The sequence below is a fragment of the Dermacentor andersoni genome, chromosome 8 (genome assembly GCF_023375885.2).
Source record: "Dermacentor andersoni chromosome 8, qqDerAnde1_hic_scaffold, whole genome shotgun sequence".
Taxonomy (NCBI): Eukaryota; Metazoa; Arthropoda; class Arachnida; order Ixodida; family Ixodidae; genus Dermacentor; species Dermacentor andersoni.
In genome coordinates this window covers 118,199,576-118,220,047 of record NC_092821.1, presented here as the reverse complement: position 1 = coordinate 118,220,047, position 20,472 = coordinate 118,199,576, and the positions used below count along the sequence as shown (strand labels likewise).

The 20,472-nt window shown below is 45.5% G+C and overlaps 1 protein-coding gene across 3 annotated transcripts in view; it reads left to right on the top strand.

Moving 5' to 3' along the window:
- LOC126529157 (testis-expressed protein 2) overlaps window positions 1–20,472 on the top strand; it is a 43,718-nt gene that overhangs the window by 6,124 nt on the left and 17,122 nt on the right. For 2 of the 3 annotated variants that reach the window (XM_055069639.2, XM_050176752.3), the window contains exons 2-10: window positions 4,503–4,728; window positions 9,779–10,055; window positions 10,589–11,013; window positions 14,045–14,495; window positions 15,483–15,727; window positions 16,384–16,610; window positions 18,479–18,682; window positions 19,233–19,423; window positions 20,320–20,445. In XM_055069639.2, the coding sequence (XP_054925614.2) occupies window positions 4,535–4,728; window positions 9,779–10,055; window positions 10,589–11,013; window positions 14,045–14,495; window positions 15,483–15,727; window positions 16,384–16,610; window positions 18,479–18,682; window positions 19,233–19,423; window positions 20,320–20,445 (2,340 nt within the window). In that variant the 5' untranslated portion in view covers window positions 4,503–4,534. The remainder of the gene's footprint in view (window positions 1–4,502; window positions 4,729–9,778; window positions 10,056–10,588; window positions 11,014–14,044; window positions 14,496–15,482; window positions 15,728–16,383; window positions 16,611–18,478; window positions 18,683–19,232; window positions 19,424–20,319; window positions 20,446–20,472) is intronic. The other variant, XM_050176753.3, reaches the window with a different exon arrangement.

The window sequence follows — 20,472 nt, the reverse complement described above, 5'->3', positions numbered from 1 at the left end:
CGTCCACGTTTACCATAACCCTGCAATATCGTAAAGAGTGGACGAGCTGGAACTTTCTAATGAGAACATACTTGAATCTGAGTAGGAATCTAAGGACAAATCCTAGTCGGATATGCTGTATTCTGCCTAATCGCTAAGTGCACTCTGAACTTAAGATGAAGCTTTACCTCATGAGCTCATATCTAAATATGTGGGAATATGGAGAAAACATTTTTCTCAGGGCCACTGCCCAGATTTTGGTGAGGGTTGTCGCATTTGAATGTTAATGGTTAAATTTACCGACTATGAGAAACAGATTATCTTTTTTATTTAGGCCATCAGTGTTCTTACAGAAATTGTTGAAAATAACAAACTTTTAAAAGAGTTACAGGTAAACTCGGAAGTAAAGAAAACGATGTCACACTTTTGTAAACTACACGCTGAGACATCTAAAGTAGACAAATGTTGATCTGTAAAACATTGATCTAAAGTATACAACTAACTTGTGAGAATGGTTCTTGCAAAACCCTTGTGAATGTGTTAACAATTTCACGCGAGCTGTAAATTCATTTATCACATTTGCTTTTGGTGCAAAGTTACTATCGCAAACTTCGTGCTCCACTTTATTTGAAGCAGGCAGTTTGTTGGCTATTTCTGTAAAAGACCAAACAGAAGAATGAACAAAAGTTCTTTTTATGTATTATCTATGTTTATTTGTTCAACCTACTTCAAATTTAGGCACTCATCCCTATTTCACTGCGAGTATAAAAATGAAAGGATGTGCTTACATTTAGTTAAGTGCAGGACGTTCTTTTGAATGTCTGGCAAACAGACCGCGCATGTAGTAGAGGCAGTCTTATCATGCGCTGTGTTCAGTGCACCTTTTGGTTGTGCCTTAGATACACCTGCAGCGTGCTACTATAGAAGACCAGGCTTATTGATTTTCGGGAATTTCCTTGTGCGAACCTTAATCGGCGTTTAAATTAAAATGATAGGTGTAACGTTAAGGGATAAGAAAAGAGCAGATTGGGTGAGGGAACAAACGCGAGTTAATGATATCTTAGTTGAAATCAAGAAAAAGAAATGGGCATGGGCAGAACACGTAATGAGGAGGGAAGATAACCGATGGTCATTAAGAGTTACGGAATGGATTCCAAGGGAAGGAAAGCGTACCAGAGGGCGGCAGAAAGTTAGGTGGGCGGATGAGATTAAGAAGTTTGCAGGGACAACATGGCCACAATTAGTACTTGACCAGGGTAGTTGGAGAAGTATGGGAGAGGCCTTTGCCCTGCAGTGGGCATAACCAGGCTGATGATGATGGTGATGATGAAATTCCACACCAGTTGGCTCATTGCGTAGGTAGAAAGAGTGACAACCATTGGTTAGGCGTACAGCACGGGGCGCTTGACACACATTTGGATGTGATCTGTAAGCCTTCTCGCTGTTTGGGTGTTTTCTTGTTCTGTTTTTTTTTTTTATGCGTTATAAATGGCCGCTTGGCAAGCAAGGCATGGCAGGTTACAAAAAAGTGCACCTTAGCAATTTTTGTGTAGACAGCCCACAGAAGTACTACTGCAAATAAAAAAAAAGCAGCCATGAAAGCTGCTATACATATGAGCTGTCCACCAGCAGTTTAAACAGAAAGAGAAAAGTGTACTCATACCTGCCGAATTTTACAAATTTTTTTTAAAATCTCGTATTTTAAATATTTTTGAGCTTGTTCGTGATTGTTGTAGGGACGCCACTAATATATAAAGCTTTTTTTGTTTGTGACTGCTTTGGACGAAAGGGATTTAAAAAGGATACAAACAACTGCTGCCGAGTTTCTCAGAACCTGGTCTTTTTTTGGAACCACTCAATCATTTTGACATACCTGAAATGCAGCCACTTATTCCCTAGAAACAATGACTGCAACTAGAATTTCAGCCACCATTGCATGAATACTCTGTGAAATTTTTTATAAACAGTTAGCACCTTGAGTATTAATAAAACAAGTCCTTTTTTTATTTTTTCATCAAATTTTAGTATTTCACAACTTTGACTGTCATAAATTTCTAAAGTTAAGGTTGGAGGGTCTGATGAAATGTCGAAGTACTATCATTTTTATATGCATGAAAACCAAGTTTTCATTCATATAAAAAGGTGCAAACTACTGGATGGATGATAAGTGCCACATCGGTACAAACAAAAAAGAAAAAGAAAGACATATAACACCATGGTGATAAAATCAGCACTAGATTTTTCCATGTCAGTGACATGTCAGTTGGTTATCACCAACCAGATCATACCTAGTTACCTATCAAAGACGCGCATTCAGAACTGATGGGAATGAATTAACCGATACCTCAGGCCTGTCGCACGATTGCACATTCCGTTCGGCAGCAGCACTATAGATGGCTGCTTTTGCTCGGGCGGGCCAAAATGAGAAAGTGGAGGGCTTAATTGGCATCTCCTGAAAGGAAACTCTTATACTTCACGAACTTCTGGAGAGTACAATAAAATTAGGCAGCCGAAAAGGTACAGAGAAAGGAGCTCAGTGCATATAGGGAAGAGAACAAACTTCATCGTAGGTGGTTGTGCGCCTGCACGTGCGAGTGTATGCATGTACAGGTTTGCGCGAGACGCCATGGAAGCCTGCCATCAGGGCATCATGGATTTGCGCGATGACGGTTTATGTTGGGTGCTCTACAGTAACACCTAGCACATCGGAGACATCATCAGAGACCTAGCTGTGACTCGAACATCATCCCATCGCCTCAGATTTTCCAGTGTGCTCCCCGCTTCCAGTGGAACCGCTTACCTGAGAGTTCATCTCAAGGGACCGCACATACTAGTTCACGCGTCACACCGGGCGAGGAATAATGGCGGTGTTCGTTTCAGTTATTCTATCAAAAACAGATATTTTTGCTAGGTTTTCAGGAGGTTTTAATATGCACCACGCATGCACACGACAGATAAGTGAACTTGTAGATGCAAAATAATGCATTTCTACGTGACACCAAAAGAACAAATTGTAAACGTGCAAAAGATACCCATTTAAGCCTGTCTCTACTTCCCCTTTAGTGTGCATCTGCTGCATATTGCCGAGCCTAAATATTCTTGAAAATTTATTCAAATGAGAAATGCATTGGTCTTGCCATGCTCTGAGCACATATGCACCTGTCCTATTGCTGCTGTGATGCCCGTAACCTTGCCTTTCTCTTCTCTCCCATAATAAACAAATTAAATTAAAAGAAAGCAAGCTAAGCCTAACTAGAGTGCAGTTCTGTCTTGTAGGCTTAGATTGGGGCATATACCTGATTTAGTGAACAGATACAGGCCTTTGCAAAGCTATACTATCAAGTTGCCAGTCTTGAAATGTTGTAGCATGTCGAATTGGGCTAGTTGGTTGACATTACTGAACTTGAAGGAAACAGCACATGTTAGGAACAAGACAGCTACGACAGGAGACAAACACAACATTGACTAACAGATTTTTATTGCCTGTCATTGTCAATGTATACTAAAAGTGTAATCAGTGCAAGGTAACAAACTGATAGGGGCATAAGATGACGCTGTTGGCATGGTTTCACTGCAGTGTAGCAATAGTGAAGCCATGATGACAAAGTTCTCGTCACTTTTATGGATGGCTACGGCTTTAAAAATTTCACATTAACATTGTTCATTGTTTTTACTTGAAACTGCGCGCACAGCACACAGCAAGCATGGGTTTATTACATATTTTTCACTGCTCGGCCAGATGGCTGCTAACCAAACCTTTTTGCATGCACATACTCGCAACTTGTGAAGTCTGTCATTATGCAATCGGCCCGTTTTGCTAATGTAGCAACGTATGCATGAAAATGGTAATCGGTAGGTCACAGCACTACAGCTTTTGACGAATTGGAGCGCATGATTTTTTTTCTTTGCAGCGTGGTTTTGCACCTTCTATGTTGACCTACTTGCTAAGGCTGGAAAGCTTATTGCATGCCTTTAAGATGATTCATACTTTAGCTTTTTGTACCACATTTTTCCAGTTAAACGAGACCTTGTGAATATAAGGAATGAGCGTGGTGCCTAATTGTATGCTGAGCCTTTTCTTTCATTTAGCGTTTTGGAGATTTTAAGGATGCCAGCAAATTCTCAGCGATGCTGGACAGCAATCTTAACGAGAAACCTGCCAAGATCTTGGTTCTGGCTCATGAAATCCCAGAATTTAGTTCAATTTTTTTCAAGACAATCTAGATCAGCATGTCGAGACCAGCCACTAGGTGGTTATGTTGTATTCTAGCCAGTGGGCCACAGCAAGGATGGTGTGCGGGAGTGCATTTTCGCTGCAATGCTTTTTAGGGTCACTATACTCTTGTGACAAATTGACCCGTTCAGAAGACGCATAGTCTGGCAGATCAGCGCATTCAAATTGGGTCGTCCAGTGGCAGTTGTGACAGCGTACAAGGGTTTCGTGCAGGGGGGCGTCGTGTGGTGGGACGTTTACGACGGCAGAGCAAACCTTGTGCAACACTGCTCTTGTCTGACTATTGCAGTGCTGTGTGTCGACGCCCAGCAGAGAGCAGCCATGGCGCACCGGTTGAGCCTGTCCAAGCTGACGGGCAAGCAGGCGACATCATCGCCCATGCCCGTCATGTCCTTCCGCTACAATCCGTGCGACGAGGACATCCAGGAGTTGCAGCCCATTGGCTCTTCTTCCAAGGACAGTGGCGCCACCCAGCAGCCGCAGCAGCAGCAGCAGCAGCAGACACAGTCCAGCAGGTATGTTGCCGTGCATCAAACACACTTCTTCTCTGCCCCTGTGTTCATTTCATCATCATCAGCCTGGTTACGCCCACTGCAGGGCAAAGGCCTCTCCCATACTTCTCCAACTACCCCGGTCATGTACTAATTGTGGCCATGTCATCCCTGCGAACTTCTCATCCGCCCACCTAACTTTCTGCCGCCCCCTGCTACGCTTTCCTTCCCTTGGAATCCAGTCCGTAACCCTTAAAGACCATCTTCCCTCCATCTTCCTTCCCTCCTGTTATCTTCCCTCCTCATTACATGTCCTGCCTATGCCCATTTCTTTTTCTTGATTTCAACTAAGATGTCATTAACTCGCGTTTCTTCCCTCACACAATCTGCTCTTTTCTTATCCTATAACGTTACACCCATCATTCTTCTTTCCATAGCTCATTGCATCGTCCTCAATTTAACAAGAACCCTTTTCGTAAGCCTCCAGGTTTCTGCCCCGTACGTGAGTACTGGTAAGACACAGCTGTTATAAACTTTTCTCTTGAGGGATAATGGCAACCTGCTGTTCATGATCTGAGAATGCCTGCCAAACGCACCCCAGCCCATTCTTATTCTTCTGATTATTTCCGTCTCATGATCCGGATCCGCCGTCACTACCTGCCCTAAGTAGATGTATTCCCTCACCACTTCCAGTGTCTCGCTACCTATCGTAAACTGCTGTTCTGAGACTTAAACATTACTTTAGTTTTCTGCAGGGTAATTTTTAGACCCACCCTTCTGCTTTGCCTTTCCAGATAAGTGAGCATGCATTCCAATTGGTCCCCAGAGTTACTAAGCAAGGCAATATCATCAGTGAATCGCAAGTTACTAAGGTAGTCTCCATTAGCTCTTATCCCCAATTCTTACCAATCCAGGTCTCTGAATACCTCCTGTAGACACGCTGTGAATATCATTGGAGAGAGTGTAGCTCCCTGCCTGATGCCCTTCTTTATTGGGATATTGGTGCTTTCTTTATGGAGAACTATGGTGGCTGTGGAGCCACTATAGGTATCTTCCAGTATTTTTACATACGGCTCGTCTACACCCTGATTCTGTAATGCCTGCATGACTGCTGAGGTTTCAACTGAATCAAACGCTTTCTCGTAATCAACGAAAGCTATGTATAATGGTTGGTTATATTTCGTACATTTCTCTATCACCTGATTGATAGTGTGAATATGGTCTATTGTTGAGTAGCCTTTACGAAATCCTGCCTGGTCCTTTGGTTGACAGAAGTCTAAGGTGTTCCTGATTCTATTTGCGATTATCTTAGTAAATACTTTGTAGACAATGGACAGTAAGCTGATCGGTTTATAATTTTTCAAGTCTTTGGTGTCCCCTTTCTTATGGATTAGGATTATGTTAGCGTTCCTCCAAGATTCCGGTACGCTCGAGGTCATGAGGCATTGCATATACAGGGTGGCCAGTTTTTCTAGAACAATCTGCCTGCCATCCTTCAACAAATCTGCTGTTACCTGATCCTCCCCAGCTGCCTCCCCATTTGCATAGCTCCCAAGGCTTTCTTTACTTCTTCAGGCGTCACTTGTGGGATTTCAAATTCATCTAGACTATTCTCTCTTCCATTATCGTCGTGGGTGCCACTGGTAGTGTATAAATGTCTATAGAACTCCTCTGCCACTTGAACGATCTCATCCATATTAGTAATTATATTGCCGGCTTTGTCTCTTAACGCATACATCTGATTCTTGCCTATTCCTAGTTCCTTCTTCACTGCTTTTAGGCTTCCTCCGTTCCTGAGAGCATGTTCAATTCTATCCATATTATACTTCCTTATGTCAGCTGTCTTACGCTTGTTGATTAACTTAGAAAGCTCTGCCAGTTCTATTCTAGCTGTAGGGTTAGAGGCTTTCATACATTGGCGTTTCTTGATCAGATCTTTCGTCTCCTGCGATAGCTTACTGGTTTCCTGTTTAACGGCGTTACCACCTACTTCTATTGCACACTCCTTAATGATGCCCATAAGATTGTCGTTCATTGCTTCAACACTATGGTCCTCTTCCTGGGTTAAAGCCGAATACCTGTTCTGTAGCTTGATCCGGAATTCCTCTAGTTTCCCTCTTACCACTAACTCATTGATTGGCTTCTTATGTGCCAGTTCCTTCCGTTCCCTCCTCAGGTCTAGGCTAATTCGAGTTCTTACCATCCTATGGTCACTGCAGCGCACCTTGCCGAGCACGTCTACATCTTGTATGATGCCAGGGTTCGCGCAGAGTATGAAGTCGATTTCATTTCTAGTCTCACCATTCGGGCTCCTCCACGTCCACTTTCGGCTAACCCGCTTGCAGAAAAAGGTATTCATTATCCGTATATTATTCTGTTCTGCAAACTCTACTAATAACTCTCCTCTGCTATTCCTAGAACATATGCCATATTCCCCCACTGACTTGTCTCCGGCCTGCTTCTTGCCTACCATGGCATTGAAATCGCCCATCAGTATACTGTATTTTGTTTTGACTTTACCCATCGCCGATTCCACGTCTTCATAGAAGCTTTCGACTTCCTGGTCATCATGACTAGATGTAGGGGCGTAGACCTGTACAATCTTCATTTTCTACCTCTTATTAAGTTTCACAACAAGACATGCCACCCTCTCGTTAATGCTATAGAATTCCTGTATGTTGCCAGCTATGTTCTTATTAATCAGGAATCCGACTCCTAGTTCTCGTCTCTCCGCTAAGCCACGGTAGCACAGGACGTGCCCGCTTTTGAGCACTGTATATGCTTAATTTGTCCTCCTAACTTCACTGAGCCCTATTATATCCGATTTACTGCCCTCTAATTTCTCCAATAGCACTGCTAGACTCGCCTCACTAGATAACGTTCTAGTGTTAAACGTTGCCAGCTTCAGATTCCAATGGCGGCCTGTCCAGCGGCCTGTGTTATGTTCATTTATGTAGCTGTTAAGTTATTAAACTTGCAATGCCAAGGTTGGGACGGGACAGTGGTGAAAGGGATTTGGCACAAGTGCATGCAAGTTATCAAAGTGATAAATTCATTCCTTCAGCACTTGTTCGTCAGCACTCTGCGTTAATCACTGGCACATGCGTTAATCACTCGATTAGAAGTTCATCTAGCTATAGTAAACTTTTCCTTCAATATCAAATTAGCCATAGTAAACCACTATGCTGTACTGCTAATACTAGTTCTATACTATACTATTGTATACTAGTACTAATATAGTCTATTAGACTACTTCACAATGGATTACCAACTCGCCTAAGTTCACACCCTGTCATCTAGTTCTGTTTGGTTGTCTTGCTGCTTCTTCCACAATATGTACAGATTCCTATGGGGAGAAGAGATGCATAAGATATATCAACAGAATATTTTGTGGCTGACGAGGTGGTGGGTAGGCCGAGAAATTCATGAATGGTATAGTCGGGCCCAGCTTCAATGTTTTCTTTGTCAGCAGTAGGACAACATTTTCTGTAAATCTTTCAGTAAGTGTCAGTTGGAGACACAGCTTTGCTTGCTCTACGAGTCCTTTTCACTGCTGTTTTGTCCTAAGCACGCTGCTCTGTAAGGTCTTTACAAAGGAATTATCAGCTTGCATAGAACCACACCTTGTTGGTTATGCCTTCGCAAATGAAAGCAAAACACAAAAGAAAGACTAGAACGTTTTGAATGTACACAGTCGCGCACTAACTCCCACGGGATCCATACAAATTTATCTGGCCAATGTAAATTTCAACAATGTCATAATAATTCATGCTTATATTCATGGCAAGAACACATGCATTGAGATGTCTTACCTACGTCACAATATATTGTGGCACGTTTAAAGACTCATTTCCAGTTTTTCAATTGCAACAGATTGAAATCTCTAGACTCGTTCCTCGGTTGAAGAGTGAACTTGGCAGCTGCCACCCACACCACAGACAGCACCTACACGTTAATACCCTGTATTTTCAGGTTAGCAAGTATGTTGGATTGCCACTTATGTTGCAGCAGAAAATCAGCAAATTTTAGGTTGAAGGGTCCCTGAGTTTGTTGCTGGAAGGTACCATACCATTAAACAAATACAAAAGAAGTCCTGCTGAACCAACTGGCTCGTTGGTAATTGAGCCAGTCTTCAACAACACCTTCTTTTTTGGTGAAGGTAGGGCGCTGCCTGTAGTGTTGCTAAGGGCATGATGCCTCTGCATGACTCTGCATGATGCCTCTTTATCGCCACACTAGAGTTCCTGCAAGAAGCAGCAAAAGTCTGCTGAGTGAGTGGCTTCAGTAATGCTCCAGAGGTAGTGGGTCTATTGTACTACCTTGCATATGTCAAAAACTCTTACAATGTGTTGCGTGCATTTAAAGGAGCGATAAATAAGAGACATTTGAGCATTCAGCTGCTCCAAGCACTGATCAACATAGTCCTCGTCTCTCACTCACCTGAGCGTTATGGCGAAGCATTGTGGTAAAAATATGTTTTTCACGATTCCCTTATTTAATGGCAGAGAAGTAAAAGGAACAAAGCAAACGGTTATACATATTTAATGCATGTGGAAATCGATGCTACCAGAAAATGGAAAGGTCACCGTTGCGCTTCTGCCAGAATTGGTGCTTGGAGCATTAATATATTCATTCATCTTACTTTCTATGATTCAGTCTATAGTGGACAGATATTATTACAACATAGTTTTTCCAGTTTATTCACCATAAAGCATGGCAGGTACTTGCAGGTCAGAAGAGGGAACCAATGAATGGCAGCAATGTCAGCCAGCTTTCTGCTAACATTGCCAGTCAAAACCGAACAGAAACAACCCTACATTCATTGACACCAAAGTGTGAACTGATGGTGGAACATCTGCATTGTGCATTTTCTCACTTCGTATTTTCACGTTTCTTTGATAAGTGTACTACTATCTTCATAAATTCAAATGTGAGCAATTCCTTAACTGCTTCAGTGTGTTGGCTACTGAGAAGTTACACGTTGCGCTTCCGTGTAATTATCCGTAACAGGCGTTCTGATCAGCTATTTCCTGTTCGCATCTCAATTTGCGCTGGTGTTCCCTGTGTTCAAAAGCTGCAGCAGCTCCATTCCGGGAACATCGACTCAGGCCGCGGAGCGCTCCGTTGTCAGCACAAGCTCCCGGGACTCCTCCGTGGAAAGGAGGCCCTCCGCTGGTCCAGTTCCCGAAAGGCGAGCGACCAGCGCGCCGGACCTGGACGTCCTGGACCACCCGCTCGCAAATATCGAGAGGGAACCCTCACCCGAGCCCCCTGAAGTCTCGAGTGGGGCTGGCACAGCAGCGCACGTGTCTGAGGTTGCATCGCCAGTGGAACCGGAGCCCACCAAAGTGGTGAGTTGTAAGGGTCGTTTAGCAAAGTAAGGTGTTTTGGCTTAGAAGGACTGAAAGTAGAGCATGTTGAAGTAAAACTCTCACTTGGGCTAGTTGGTTCATGCTTGAATTAGTAAAGGCAAGGCGCAGAAGACCGGGACTTCAGAAGAACACAAATGACAGGACCGGCGCCTCTCGCTTGGGCTAGCTGGTTCAGGTGCTGGTCCTGTCTTTTGTGTTCTTCTTCTTGAGTCCTGGTCTGCTGCGGCTTGCCTTTACTAATAGAGCATGTTGGCAGAGATTGGTGTTGCTTAGAGGCAGGCATGCAGGCTTGAACACCAGAAGGTACGAAAGGATACAGCACAAACACAGAGGAGCAACATAGCATTTGTGCTGTTCTTTTAATTCCTTATTGTGCGAGTGTTTGGTGGTTGGGACCACTCAGTGAATCATTAGATCGAGCACTTTCCCTGAGCAGGCCTGTTCCTTGTAAGGAAAAGCAATATCAGAATCGTACCCCTCCCCCATTCATTCAATTGCTGCTTGGTGCCCAGGAGTCATCGCCAGTCAAGGACTCTGTCAAGGACTACCTTTCCAAGTTCAGCAAGAAGGCCTCCCTGTCGCATTCCGTGGCCGAGGCCAACTTGCCAACGTCGCCTAGCGGGACTGCCAACACCACTGCCGCTGGCCCTAGTGAAGGCACGGACGGCTGGTTCACAGGCCTCAAGGGGCGCCTCACGAAGCGGCTGGAAGAGAAGCGGCACGGCACGCGGCTGTTACGCCGAGACGATGACTCGAAGTCGGCAGCTGCAACAAGCGACGCCGCTGGCACGACGACCGGCACCACCACCGCCTCCTCTATTGTGCTCCATGACGACGAGACAGCGTCGGCCCGCACGACGGGACACACGCTAGACGAGTGCAAGGAGGCAACAGAGAAGGGCGAAGACACGGGCACGACTAGGACGGGCAGTACCAGGTGAAGCACCGACTGTTTTCTACTTTACGGCACGTTGTCTAGCACTGCTTAGCCTTTCTTTTTTTTTAAGCAAAGTTTCTTCGCCTCTTCTCCGGGGTTTGGCGTTTGGCACTGTTTCCTGGTCGGATATATCCGTGAATATATGTAAGCAACAATTGGCACTGGTTATATGCTGGCGGCTGTCTTGCCAAGTAGACGACTCGGATCACTGCGAATGAGCCACTTGGTATATGCCCATTCTTGGTCAGTCGCACAGAATGAGTGTGCCACTGAGACGCAAGGGGTATACAGCCTTAAGGGGGCCCTGAACCACTTATTAGAAATGCATTTGAAGTTAAAAAAGGCTATTTCAGAAATACTTTGACACAAGAAGTACTTCAAGGCGTTCAGCAGAAGCGAAGATATTGGCAATCAAAGGTCGCCTACAATCCCCTTCGCGATGCTCCTGCTTCTTCTTCAATACCTTGCACTGTGAAGGCTATGGCAGAGTTTGGCCTGCCCACAGCTCTCCACCTAATGAACATCACTGTGGTGTGCAGTTCAAATGTCATTGTGGATGTTTACATAGATGCCACTATTTCTGATTTTGATGCTTACAACATGCTAAACGTGGTTGTCCTCGGCAAGCCATAGCGCTCTCAGTGAGCAGACTCGTCACGGCATCCTGAGGCGGCCATGGAGCCTACAGTACGTAGCGGACTGCAGCTACGTGCAACTGTAGCGTGTATGCGCGGCGTTTGCTTTGTGCACGACAGCGCTTGAGTGTGTACTCGCACTCATATGGTCCAGTCTCGCCCTGCTACGTGGTGCGGACCAAATTTATCTTGCACTGACTTGACTGACAGATTGTAGCCACATCTAACATGCATTTTGAAGTGTTGTCAATAGCTCAAACTAAGCAGAAGTCTGCCAAGACGTTTAGCCAGGAGCGGCCAGGAGTGAGCACTTGATTGCAAGGGTGTGTAGGGTCCGACTTTTAAGAGGTTTTTAGAGTGTTCAGAATTAGTCAAAATTAGCGAGACCCAATGGCTAGGACATTGATAAGCAGGGTGGCCAAAGTTGAATTTCTACGTGGGCAGCCGTGGTCAAGCGTGAGCAGATGGTAGTCTGCTTCTTTCATAAGTGCGTAATTATTATCGAAATTCTAAGCAGATTTTCGCCTACTTCAGCCTGTTTATTAAACTGCATCAATGAATATACAAAGTAAGAGTAGGAAGAAGCAGACTGATCCAAACACTCTTCTTGATGATGTCAGCTATTGGCCAATAGCAGCCATGTATGGGCATCTGCTATATGACAAAATATGGCAGCCCGAAAAGAGTGAGAGCACTTCCATTGAAAAGCGTGTTTGACAAAAAGGTCACTTCATGCTCTGCTTACAAGTTCCACATGCTCCACATGACTGCAAAATTTGGCCAGATGTTCATAGCAGTGTATGCAATTCTTGGACTGCGTTTCTTGCACCGTGCTTAAGGGTTGCTTCAAGACCCTTTTAAGTGTACTTGGATATGTGTGGTAGTTCAGTGTGCATACACTTGGCAAGCGTCGTACACTGCTATTGCTCTCAGGACAGAAACGGCTAACAGCAATAGGTGAAGACAATGTACAGTATAGATTCACGTAAGGGTCACACCCCCAACTTAGCAGCTCAAAATTTAGCAAAAAGTTCCATCAGAGAAGCAATTGAATTGGTTGTCCCGATGCGCCGCGCACACTTCGGCAAATTTTCGCACACTGCGTGATGGCGAGAGTTGAGCTTTGACCTCTGATGCAATGGTTCATCCAGGGATCCTGGGTGTGCAGTAGTCACTGGCTGCACCGGTACCATTTTGACCAAAAGGCTCAGTCCTGTGCAAGGGCTACAGCTTGTCAAAATTGTGAAAAAAAGCGCGGCCCTTGCACGAGTCTATACGGTACTTGTGTCCCATACGGCTGCTGCAAACTCAAACAAGCTTTGCATCATTTAAATTCCAACAGTGCGTTAGATCCGGGGGTTTCTTACGAAAAAGAATGGGGTGCAGCCTGCTGTGTGCTCTGAAAATACCATGAGGGCATATGCTGTGCCACTCCCAGTGCCACCAGCAAGGGGCAGGTGTAACTTCACAATAGGGCGTACTCTGGGCCGACTCTGTTTTTTTAACTCAAACAACAATGAGATGAAACCGAAGGGCTGTTTTCACCACTTTGCGATTCCTGCTGTTCTTCCTTCCATGCCATTTCTGTTTCAGTTTTAGCTTGTGACGTCTAGAGCTTTGGAATTGCAAGCCCACTGATGATTATAGTGGGGATGAGTTCCAGGTAACTGTAGTTATCGAGTGGGCAAACATGCCTCCAATGCACTTTCGGTGTAGCAGCACCCTGTGTCGGTGCACTCATTTCATGTTCTGTGATAAGCACAGCTTTCTTGTGCCTTATTTATATAGGCCCATACCTGTTCAGCTAACCAAAACATGTGGCCCACATTTAAGTGCCGGTCAAATCACATGCAGACTATTTTGTCCCTGACAGAGCTTATGTTCTGGCATTGTGTTTCGGATAGTTGAACAATGTATAGTAAAACATTGTTATAAGGAAGTTGAAGCGGGAGTTTATATTACTTCGTTATATACATTAATTCGTTGTATCCATTATCGTATGTACTGTAACATGAATCTCTATGAGGATTTCAAGGGGAATTTCACTTACTTCGCTATAACCATTACTTTGTTATATCCCGTTTCATTATAACGAGGTTTTACTGTATAGCAGAAAGGCAGCATTGTGCGGCTTTGCAATAGATAGCAGAGCAAAATAGCATTTTTTAACTACGAACAACAACCAACTTTATCTGCTTACTCATGGACGTTGTTTCACAGCTTTACAAAGGCAAGACAATGCAACCTGCTTCTTTCGATCGTGCTTGCATGTTTGTTTGGCAAGAAATGACATCCTCGCGAAATCGAAAGCCCGAAAAAAAAAAATTTCTGGTAGTCTCTGTTCAAAGGCTCACCGAAGAAGCGATAGCTCACAAAGTAATTTTTACTCCCAACAGGGCCACCGTACAATTCGCAACCACTGGCGGCGACGAGGGCCCCGACCCCGACCTCACGTCCTGGGAGTTTGTCGAGCAGCCTGAGAGGCCCCTGAAGCAGCCCGTCCAGGCCCAGCCGCCCGCGGCCTCTCACGACTTCTCAGCCGCATTTCGCTGCTCGCAGACGCCGAACCTCACCGCGCTCGTGCACGCCATGATGAAGACCAATTCGTTCCTCATAGCGGGTGTCATCGGGCTGTTGGCTATGGTGCTTCCCATGCCGTCGTTCTCTAGCGGCCTTGTCGTCGGCTGCGTCGTGTCCTTCTTCACCTTCGGCTTCCTGTGGTACCTGCTGGTGCCGACGCAGGAGCGGTTCCCCTTCGAGGTGCCCGACTATGCCAGGATGCCGCCGCTGAAGGTGCCGCGGTACCCTATGGGCGACTCGAGTCGCCTGGACGCCAACTCGTACGAGGTGGGTGCCTCCCGTTCGTTGCCATAGTGCTGCAGCTCTCATTTGTGCTGCAGGTTCGACAGTGGTCGTTGCTTATTGCGAAAGACAAAATTGGGCCAGACAAACCAGTTTATTAACTGATAACTGTTTTGTGCGAAAAACTGTAGCCAGTGTTTTTGTCACCCGTGGTGGTGACATGCTCGGGCTGTGCAGCCGGTTCCTTGCCATTGTGCCGGCCATTAATATTGCCATTATACAGGTTTATGCCATTATGCCCGTAACAATATATACTCTAGTGCAAGAAACCGGCCATTTGGGAGACAACCAGCATCCAGATAATTATGGGCAGCAAGGTGTCGTGCCGCATGATTGTTCAATTTCCATGTAAGCCCGTGTATCTGTTTATTGTAATTTTGATGTCTTCATCATTTTTGTGACTGCTTTCGGATTAGACAGCAGTACTTGCGAAGTACCGCCATTTCTCAACACACCATGGCCCTACTTTTATATAGCACGGACTTTGGCTGTGACGCACCTTCTAGCTGGATTATTATGGTCCATTCTAATGTGTGTTGACTGTATCTGGTACACTATGTGCTGTTAGAACTATAGGAAGTTGGTGCGTTAAGTATACTGGGTGGAGCCCTAGTGTTCGAAGACAGATGGGACCACATTACAAAGACAGACGGGCACGACGCTAATAACTTTCTGGCTATTTCAATGTAGGAACTGCCTGTGCTGCTGAACAACCCAATCGTACAAAACGTATCACAGCCAACTTCAGCGTCTTTGGCACTTTTGCTATTGATTCGTGACATGGGAAGAGAGAGAGAGAAAACATTTATTTGGACTATCGAGGTCGTTGCTCTTGAGGTCGAATAGGTGGTGTCCTCATTCGAGGACTCCACTGGCCATGGCTGCTCGACGTACTTGCTGGACGAGAGCTTCTTGTCCCGCCAGGGAACAAACTCGGAGGGTTCATGGGATCTTTCTCGATTCCCCTTGCAGGGTTGGATGTCCCAGCTGCCCTTTGAGAGCGAGTATCACATCGAGACGCACCACATGAACAACACCCAGTCAGTGCACCTGGTGCTGACCGGGAACATGCTGCGGCTGCGCTGGCCGAAGCACCCGGTGCCGCGCCGAGCCATGTGGAACGAGAAGCGCCCAGAGCCCGTGTTTGTCAGTCAGCGGCACTTCAGCCTCACCGATGCCAAGGTCATGCTGCTTCCAGAGAAGCTGGCACGGGACAGGTGAGCATTTTATGGTGGCACTGGCCTTTTTTTGCAGTGTCAGTATAAGTTTTTTTCGCAGTAGCGTAGGATTTTCGTAGATCTGACGCACACCGCATTTACGTAAATGTAGGCTCATGCTTTTTAAGAGAAGTGATGTACAAAGTTGGGGGTCGTCTAGATAGAAGGATGCGGCTTGGCCGCAACCACCAGACGCTTAACGCTGCCTAACAGCCACATTGTGGTGGAAACAATGCAACAAACTTCTCAACTGTGCTGCTAACCACATGGCTTTCACTGTAACACAGAAAGGTTGACACCACAGGGTGGGGAAAGACATTGCATATTTTTACAGAAAACGAGAAGCAGGAATGTCCGTAAAGACAAATATTATACAGACGAGGGAGGTTGCAAACGTTCGGAACAGTGCTTGCAACAAATTCAGATGCCTGCCTACTTTGACATGTTAATTAACCAATCATAATGAAATGTGTGTGCTCACACTCTCATGCTTTCTTATTTTTTCTCTTTTTCTGACCTTGTCAGATTTGTGGCACTGCCTAGATTAAAGTAATTAGGACAGATAACCTGTCTAACAAATTTCCTGCCTAGCAAAAACAAAAAGAAAGGACATTGACATGCCTTTTTCTTCAACTGTTCTGTCCACACCCGTCCAGATTGTGGAACAAGAAGTACCCGATTTGTCTTCTGATACCGTCCGAGGACCACCACGTGCGCCAGATGCAGATTGACTCCAGCCAGGCCGACACAGTGACCCGCTTCAACTCCGACGAGGACGCGAATGACACGGTGAAGGACCTCTACGTGAGGGACCCCAACAATGACGAGGCCGACACTGCTGCCGCTGCTGCCCCAGCCTCTTCCAAGGACGACCTGACAAGTTGTGAGTTCATGCTGGATATATATATATATATATATATATATATATATATACTGGCTGCTTTATATTTTGTATAGCGCAGCGCAGATGTAACCAACACCTTCAATGAACAAAACGTGTTTGCTATTACCCGAAGTTGACAGGAAAAGGAAAAGTGTCATCCACTTGACTGTAGCAGGAAGCTATAACGGAAACCCCCTACGGATTTCTCTGAGAAATCTCTGCATTATGTGTGTGATGCGGATGTCCGTGATTCGGCACTTGCCCGTGGCGAAATCTTTTTTTTCCACTTTCATTTCCCCTTTCCTTATTATAATTTGCAAATTTCAATTGAAATCTAGAGCTAATTTTCCCCACGCTTTCCTTGACTTGTTGTAAATAACAAAAATCAAGCTCCTCGAATCTTTACCTTAATCATGGCTCTCCTAAAGCAACACAAAATTTAATTCTACAAGTGCCAAAACCAAAAGGTGCTGTTTCTGCAGAACAGAACAAGCCTGGCTCTCTCTCTGGCTGCCTTTAGGTTCATTAATTCCTGCAGTTTCCCCCAGTCGTTCCTTGTTTTTCAAAAATTGCTGTTTCACAATGCCAAAACTACTTTGAGAGCGATGAAATGCCACATCAATAGTGGAGGTCTTCCTAACTTTTACCTCCGCTACCGATGCCACAGCAGACTTTTTTCACAGGAAAATCTCTGAAGCAGTGCCTGTCGTGTTCCACTGGGTGACTTTGAGGTGTAAAGCCTTGTCAGTTCATGCAATATGCATGCAGTTCATGCAAAATGCAGTTCATGCAAAATGGAGGGGAAAGTACTATCGCAGTACAGTGTCGATGTTACCCTTGCTGAAAACAGATCGCAAGCACAAACGGCAATCGTGTGTTGACATTGTTGTCTGCCTCGTCAATGGTTTCGTGCGCCTTCCAGCATTCGTTCAGTGCCGGCCTCCCTGGTTCACCGCTCTTGGAGGGGGATGCACCGGAGATTAATACTGTACTGTTTCATATGTTGTAGCAAGCTGAGCTGTTTTAGTAAAATTGCACTCCTGCAATAGCAGACCGGCAGCTTGTGCTGCAGGACTAGACTTGGCGCACCATAAAAGAAGCGAAAGGCAGCGGTCAACGACATCCTGAAGTTTCTGCATCAGTTTGCAGTAACATCGTGGATTTTGACCGCATCGCTTCAAGTCTAGTTCATTGTTTATCATCGGAGACTAAGTACACAGCATTCTCAATTAAGCAGGAGTACAAACTAAGAATTTTAAGAACGTTTTCTGTTCTGGATTGCGGAAATGTTAGAGAATGCTTTACTTGTATAAAACCTGCAGTCCCTATTTTTGAGATAAATTATTTCAAGAAAAAAAAAGTTTCACCAAATTTATCTGCCACAATGCAATGCAAGCTCCAGTGACAATGACAGCAAACATGACCTGGAGCGATGAAGAGTCAAACAGAGCTTGATAAGTGATGCTGAATGTTGAATAAATGCGTGTATTGTGTGTAGCCAGAGTTTGCATTCTTTATTTAGGTCATTCGCGATCTAGTTTGTGGTTTGATCAGGTGTATGGCCCGGCTAACGTACGCCCTGCCACTATACGAATTAAAAAAGAAAACATGGGTCTTGCACAAGTAAATATGGCCCTTGAAAATCCGTACCGTCATGCTGGCCTACCAGCACATAAATCTCGGATCAAAAATTCAAGAATGGAAGTTTTTTGCCATTGTTTTTCTTTAGTAATAGTCTACCTGCTTCCTGGAAATTGATAAATTTAGGAGTTTTAGGGAAGTACTTTGCCATTCGATGCTGATTTAGTGCTGCCGTTCAGCGTGAGCGTTCTCTCGAGAGAGCTGTGCCCACCTTATGCACCTTCTAGCCAAAACTGCTGTGGCTGGCAAGGACTCGAGCCAGGAGAAGGCTCAGGCACAGACGAACGGCTCCGTGTCGAAAGACTCTCAGCAGGCGTGCACGTCAGCCACGCAGGCCAGGCTGGAGCACGAGGTGCTATACTTGTTCGCACGGACATGCCGGGAGAAGGAAGAGTGGTTCCGGAGGTTCCAGCAGGCCATCGCTTGTGGTGGTGAGCTTCGGTTCAGTTTTCTATTTGTTTTAGTGACGCTTTGTGTAGTGAAGTACGTCAATGAATGCGTAGTGTGTGTAGCGAAAAATGTCATGCAGACCACCCACGCCTCCTGGTAGTCTGTGTAAACGAAGGTTTGGTAAGCAAGCATGGGGAAACAGTGCGTCTCGGTAAGAGAGGCCCGACGAAATTCAGCTACGAACACACCCTGCGACCTTGAGCCTAGGCAGCGAATAAACACGATGCGGCACCACCGACTGCAGCATCTAAATGTTTGGACGGTATGGAGCTTGCGGGTACGAACGCATTTGCTTAGTGGAAACCTACCACCCATTGGATGCATGTTCAACAACCCCAGGTGGTGAAAATTAACCCGGAGTTCCCCCCGCTGTGGCATGCCTCATAATCACACTGTGGTTTTGATGCATGAAACCCCAGAATTTCCTTCAATGACAGCATTGGAGCAGCTTCAGTGCTTCCAACAGTGGACGAAATCTGTGTGAAAACCATAGGGCCACGAGTATCTTTCCCATCCACGGCCCCTTTGCAGGCAAGAGCTCAAAGGTGAGGCGGATGCAGTTTGATGACTCGTCCGGCCAGCTCGTCACGTACGAGGCCTACATCGAGGAGCTTCAGCTGCGGCATCGCGAGCAGCAGTGGCTTCCGTCGTGCCTCGCGATGCCGAAGAGCACGGCCGTGGCCTCGCTGCTTCCTTCCCCGCCTAGCACCGGTTTCTCACAGGTACGGTCCCGAGGCTGGAGCGCATGCACCTTGTGTGCCCATCATTTATTCAACAGGGTGTTGTGTTCATCCGTCACTGCGGAGAAATATGAAGATGGCAATATTTCAAGACTTTTAATTGTAGAATTCAAGTCAGCCAGGGGAGGATTTTCCGAGATGATCGCCTCTTTGGGGACACCTTCACTCTGGCGAGGTCTCTCGTGGTCTAAAGCCAGATATGTCGACATCTACGGGCGACATCATTCCTGGCACAATGCCAGGAACACTGTCGCCCGTAGGTGCCGGCATGTTCAGTGCTAGACGCACGAAATCTCGCACAAGTGAAAGTATCCTTGAAAGTAATCATCCAGGAATACCACTCCAGTACTGAAATCATAGCCTTCTGCTAAAAACTGCGTGCCAAGTTACATGTTTTGAGAAACACACATGTTCTATTCCTGTCAACTTTCCTGAGCTGAATTTTTCCCACAGTGCAGAAAGGTTTTAATTGGAACTACAGTACCTGTTGCTGGAGATTTTGCGTGCTTATTTCTCAATAGTGGTGCAAGGCACACAGGCTTCTAGCTGAATGTTATGCTTTTAGCACTGGCCAGCTTCAATTCTGCGATCATGACATGCCCCCTGAAGTAAATGGTTAAAAGTTTAAAGGGACTGAATGTTTGTTCAGTAGTAATCATATTGCCGGTGATCTCACAAGTTTGGATGTCCATTACTGCTATGAAACTTGGTAAGCAAAAAAAATTATCTCGAATCTCCTATTTTCCAATTGCCAGGGAAATTCGTAGCGGGAAAAATGCAGTACTATTGTGCAGCAGCGCTCACAGGCATAGCTTTTCGTTGCAAGTTTGACAGTGAACCTTTTATTTCCTTCTTTTTATTTGTTGTCACCTACCCAGGGTATCAAGTCTGAGACGCAGTGGCTGAACATGCTGATTGGGCGGCTCTTCTACGACATCTTCACCCAGAACGAGTGGGCCGACGTCGTTAGGCGTCGCATCCAGAAGAAGCTCAACCGTATCAAGGTGAGTGCGCTTGCTCCAAGATTCAAT